The sequence below is a fragment of the Hordeum vulgare genome, chromosome 7H (genome assembly GCF_904849725.1).
Source record: "Hordeum vulgare subsp. vulgare chromosome 7H, MorexV3_pseudomolecules_assembly, whole genome shotgun sequence".
Taxonomy (NCBI): Eukaryota; Viridiplantae; Streptophyta; class Magnoliopsida; order Poales; family Poaceae; genus Hordeum; species Hordeum vulgare.
Window position 1 is genome coordinate 445,760,432 of NC_058524.1, and position 6,114 is coordinate 445,766,545.

The 6,114-nt window shown below is 43.9% G+C and overlaps 1 protein-coding gene across 1 annotated transcript; it reads left to right on the forward strand.

Moving 5' to 3' along the window:
* The first annotated feature begins 688 nt into the window (after positions 1-688).
* Positions 689-4,711, forward strand: LOC123409067 (ABC transporter B family member 25, mitochondrial-like). The gene is made up of 4 exons (XM_045102055.1): positions 689-828; positions 3,180-3,412; positions 3,580-3,641; positions 4,512-4,711. The coding sequence occupies exons 1-4, from the start codon at positions 689-691 to the stop codon at positions 4,542-4,544; spliced, it is 468 nt and encodes a 155-aa protein (XP_044957990.1). The 3' UTR covers positions 4,545-4,711.
* The last annotated feature ends 1,403 nt before the right edge of the window (positions 4,712-6,114 follow it).

The following is a 6,114-nucleotide window of genomic DNA, read 5'->3' on the forward strand; positions in this document are numbered from 1 at the left end:
TTCATACCGTGCGGTGACCTCACCCAGTGACAGAAGAGGTAGCGAGGCACGCATCATGTTGTTGCCATCAAGGGTAAAAAGATGGGGTTTTCATCATTGGTTTGAGATTATCCCTCTACATCATGTCATCTTTCTTAAAGCGTTACTCTGTTCGTCATGAACTCAATACACTAGATGCATGCCGGATAGCGGTCGATATGTGGAGTAATCTCTACTATTAAAGCAGGATGTGCTGTCGTGATGGTTTAACCTCACTTATGGTTCGACCTCCTTTGCCCTCCCCTCCTTCGTACTCTTACCCACGACCAAAAAAATTAGGAAAACCTCAACCGCTTCTCCCATCCCCGCTCGGAAAAATAGCCGGACTCCACGAGACCGAACAGTTATCCCATCGCTCCAGCGCTAACCCCTCTCCCCTCTAAATCGATCGCCCCGGTCGCCGTCGCCGGCCTCCACTGCATCACCGCCCGAGTCTCGCTGCACTCCACCTGATGAACGCTAACCGCCACCACTAAATCATTGCTGCTGCGCTGATCCTCTCTCCAGAGGTGCCACCATCTCCAAGCCACCGTGGATCTCATGCTGATGGGGCTGGTTGTCTTTGTGGCCCTGGCGAGCTTGTCGGCTGCTGCCGGAGACCCAAATCCCCGAGCTCGACGAGCTAGCTAACCGTCCTGCACAACTCGCCATGGCCCCTGAGCCGCCTGTCCAGCAGCCGTTGGAGCCGAGCGTGCAGGCGCACAAGGACGAGGACAAAGCGTACAACAGAGGTGTTCCAGGGGACGATGAGGAGTTCCAACAAACGGAAGCAGCGGCCGCACTCCCCAGGCAACAACCTCCTTCATGGAATCCGTTGTATTCCAACTTGTTATCAATTTTTGTTATCCCACCAATAAATGAAAGCATCTCTTTGTTATCTCAATTCTTTTTGCAACTGTAGATGCTTGCAGACAGGGATTCTTAGCTGTCCCCACATCCTTCTCCTACCCGAGTCCATGCAAGGAAACACTGATCCAGCGACATGACTAGGTTGATTGAAGCTGGCTCCTTGCCAAGTTGCCATGGCGAAGCTGTGATGTGGGAGGGCGCCATGGCAGTGGTACTCCATCCCAAAGCCAAGATGCAAGAAGGACCACTCAATATTTCGTCAGGTTTAATCTTCTTCGTCAATCTTCAGTCTGAACCTTGTTGTCGATTCTCCATGTAGCCTTGCTGGTTCTGAATCCAAAGTGAATGGTTCTGAATCTTCAGTTTGACTCTTCGAATGAGAGAACCAATGCTAGCTAGCACTAATCCCCACATTAACTTGGCCTGCATGCAGTCCTGTTTTGGGAGTGGAGAAAGAGAGCAAGAATTCCACATACGCACCTGGAGATCTGAGTTAATTGCAGAAAACCACCACAATGAAGCGAACTTTTGCGAAAAAACACCCTTTTACACATTCGTTGTAGAAAACACACAAAAATCGCCTAATTTTTTGCAAAAACACAATCCGGTCGGTTGGAGCGTTTTAAGCATGACTATGACATGTGGGTCCCATTTTCGATGATGTGGCGCACGGATCCGTCACTAACACCGTCGCTAGCTCCGTCGACGGACTAGCTAGCCACGGGGGAGGCGCTCCGGCAGTCTCCAAGCTCCATACCAAGATCCGTGCTTTGCTCTCCTCTGCTCCTACAAACACCCGACCTGAGAGAGGCGACGACCACGACCACGACCTCCCTCCCTCCCGATGCCCAATGGCCGGCCGAAGTGCGGCGCCGACAACGGACGGAACCCTGCTGATGGTGCCGGTGGCGCCGACGAGGATGAGAGCACGAGGGATTTGGATTTGCGCTTCACCACTTTTCAATCTATCCTTCAGTAGCGGTCAATAGGAGGGTGATTTTTTAATGCTATCTTTGGGCTTCAGTTTCTTGTATAGTGGTTGCCAAGGGATGAATCTAGAAGCTTCAGTGCAGCCTTATTTCCACATACAAAGTTTTCTCTGTTGAGAACCTGAGACAACCTGCAACCTGCATGCACTCAACTTTCCAGTGTGTTTCTATATGAAAATCAGTTTCTGGATTAATTTGTCAAAGCCCAAAATGAAGTACAAGTGTGGAGCACATTGCATTTCTCTTTCTACTTCCTCTGATCCTATGAACTGTAACTGCACTTACCCTGCCTCTTTTAGCTCCAACTGAAAATATGGTTAATCAAGTATTGTTTTGTGGTTGGTTCATGACATCAATGGTTGACAAAACGATAGAAAGAGGTCGATGCATCTGTTCTGTTCCTTTTCTTCATAAAAGGTACTATTTCTTTGCCAAATTATGGTTTTGTGATCCTTGCTTTTTTTTTTATGGAGCGAATGCCTTCTCCACTTCTGCCAATGCTACCGCTGGGAAAACGGCTGATGACGACGTGCATAAAGATGCCCCAAAGAAGGACATCGATGATCAGATAGTAGATATTCAGATCCTTCAAAACCTTTGGAAGTACTTAAGGATGAACAATAGTCGTGATTTCAACATCAGGATTGTGTTGTTATTGGGTCTCTTAGTCGGCACGAAGGTAGATGTTACTGGTCGAAATTGTTACCTAAACAAATATTGTTCGAGCTAAACAAATGCAACCCACTTTTGTTAGCAAAGGCTTTTGTTTCTGTTGTACTCATTAAGTACTAGTGATCTGTGATATATTAGTAACCCCATTTGGGCTAACACTTTTTTGTAGAGTCTACCATTGACCATCATGCAGTAGACGCAAGATTGATAGTCTCCTTACCTCACTTCGTTGGAATGTAGTGCATTTGCATTACTCATAGTGTACTGAAATTCTTGGCTTCTATACAAATGACCCTTTTGACCTGTTCTCTTGCAATGTGGTAAATTCAGATGCATCCTGTTTGTTGGATGCATATTTCTTTTGAAAACAAAATAGGTAACGTCTTCTTGTTTAATTGTTCAACAAGGTCTCAAATATAAATAGTCAACTATCGTCATTCTTAAATCAAAGGAAAAAATATTGCCCTTGCAGTTATGATATATGCCATGATGAACTTAAAACATGGAAATTGTTCCATGAAGTTTTTCTTTTTCTTTTTCTTTTTCTTTAGAAATTTTCATCGGGTGGAAGGGCTCCCCATCTGAATTGATCTCATTTCAGAAAGAGAATTGATCCAGTGTTACATGAAGCTTTCAACTTTATCACCTGGCCTTTTGTATTTACAATGAACACCAGGTTATAAATGTTCAAGTGCCTTTCTTGTTTAAGCTTGCTATCGATTGGCTTGCAACACTTGGTGGCGCTGAAGCCTCGCTAGCATCATTTACAGATGCTAATGCAACCCTGTTGGCTCTCTTTGCAAGCCCAGGAGCAGTTCTAATTGGATATGGTATTGCGCGGTCAGGAGTATCAGCTTGTACAGGTAAATTTTGTTAAATAACTTGGTTATCAATATTTTTTTATGCCTGAAAAGCCGCCGAAAGAAACTGTGCATTTTTTAAGTTTTCTCTTTCTGCTCTCCTTTCATAACATATACAACTAAAATTTATGCATTATGGTAAATATTTATGGTAATTTTTCTGTTTCTAGAACTACGAAATGATTTATTTTCGAAAGTTACCTTGAGAGCCATCCGTTCAGTCTCCAGGATGGTATATGCTGAACCCTTTCATTTCCATGGTATCACTTTTTAGTGAAGTTGTTTAAGTAGTGTAGCTGTCCAGAATTTTAGATATTTCAACCTAGTATGGATATATATTGAATGAAGTATCTTATTTTCTTGCTATACAATGTTGTTCCTATACGTCCTTATATTCGTGAAGCTGAAAAAAGGTTACTATGAATTGTATCTGTACATTCTTTTGCTCGAACCCGCACGTAAGTGCATGTCATTTTCATTAAAAGAAAAATGTCCAAATGGGGCAAGGTCTATCTGGCAGTAAGAAAAAATTAAAAGCAAGAAAAAGAAAGCTGAAGGCCTAACTGAAACTAGAAAAGCTAGAAAAAGGAAAAGAACCATTTGAAGATCTTGCACTTAGCTGGAGCCAAACTATTTGCATCTGTACTTCTGTGAGGATCGAGTGTCATCTGTACATTTGTAGCCACTTTCAGTTTTAGATGGACCTGTCCTGCACAACTATTTCGATATTTATCTGTGCTCACTTTAAGTATTACTTCAGTTTATGAACTTTCCGTGTCGCAGGTGTTTTCTCACTTGCATGAGCTTGATCTTCGTTATCATCTAAGGTATGTGTGAATGCTCTGGTTCGTGCCATCATGTCTGCTTTGATGTTTTCCTTGATTCATTGATTGTCCACACTATATTCTGTGCGGCCAGTAATGTGCCTTCCTACTAGCAATTAATCGGCCCTAGGTCTAACTGCTACTTGTGTAAATCATCATTGTAGAAACATGTTATAAGAATTCAACACTTACAGTTATTATGTAGTTGCTGAGTTTTGATATTTACGAGCTAGGAATTATTTGATTTTTTATGTTCCTTTGTTTGTTTATGTTTTCAACCGACAAACTGGAGCTCTAAATCACATAATTGACAGAGGCAGCAATGCAATAAATTTCATTCTTACAGTGACAATGTTCAATATTGTTCCCACAATACTAGAGGTACTCACAGTTATTTCTCCAACGGTTACCATCCATCAGTTGTGCATACTGTGATATTGCTGTTGCTTTTGGTAATTGATGCCACTTATTCTCGGAATGTTTGCTTGAGCTCTGTCTGTGTTGTGTTTTGTTTCTTATTTACAGATTGGTATGGTGTCAAGTATACTTGCCTAGAAGTTTGGCTCCACTTTTGCTTGGATTACTTCAGTTTCAGTCGCTACTTACGTTGTTTTCACTTTGGCTTTGACACAGGTGTGAATGCTGTACTTTGTCATCTCAACTGTAGTCTTAGGATATTCTTTCTTACATAAATGCACAACCTAATATATCTAATGATCACTTTTGTATCATGTCTTACTCTGATTCCTCTCATCTCTGTTTCTTTCATTACGACAGTGGCGGACCAAGTTCAGGACAGCCATGAATAAAGCTGATAATTGATTGCCCTATCAGATTTGATCAATGTATTTATATATATTTTTCTGTTCCGTGGCAACGCACGGGCACTAAACTAGTAGTAGTAGATGCACAAAGTATCGGTCTAGTTGTCTCGGACGTGATGCCTATATGTATGATCATTGGCTTAGATATCGTCATGACTTTGCGTGGTTCTATCAATTGCTCGACAGTAATTTGTTCACCCACCGTGATACTTGCTATTTTGAGAGAAGCCTCTAGTGAACACTATGGCCCCGGGGGTCTACTCCACACCATATTTTCAGCCTTACACTTTTTACTTCGTTGCACTTTTCGCCTTCAGATCTCACTTTGCAAACAATCTTGAAGGGATTGACAACCCCTTTGAAGCGTTGGGTGCAAGATTGTTTGTGTTTGCGCAGGTACTCTGGACTTGACGAGACCCTCCTTCTGGATCGATACCATGGTTCTCAAACTGAGGGAAATACTTACTGCTCCTGTGCTGCATCACCCTTTCCTCTTCAAGGGAAAAACCAACGCATGCCCAGCCTCTGTCAACGTGTTAATTTTTTGAGCTGTTGTTTGTGGGATAGCATCGACCCTTCAAACTCCCACTCCATTACTGCACTCGGCGTGGGAACAGTGGAGACGGACGTACTAGCGGCCCATGACCAATCTCTCAAGACGACGCAGGACGTATAACACGTGTCCTGCGTCAACCTTACGGGAGAGCCTCACTGGCTAGCCGGCGGGTCCCACAGCCAGACGGGACTTCACAGCCGGCGGGCCCCTCCAGCAACAAGACAAGACCCTCGTTGGCCCCTTGGCCAGCCGGTGAGGCTGCCAGCCGGGTCCCACTCTTGTAGTTTTATCCTTATTGTAGGTCAGTGGGTTCGTCTATAAAACCCCTCGGCCCCCTCCATGCAGAGGGTCGGTCAACTCCACACACACACACCATACATGAGAGGTAGACGTAGCCGGGTGCTCCTTCTTCCTTCTCCGCAGAACAGCTCCAGGAGCACATTGTAGTCTCATTCATACATTATACACTCCAGCAGGATTAGGGGTGTTATCTCTACGGAG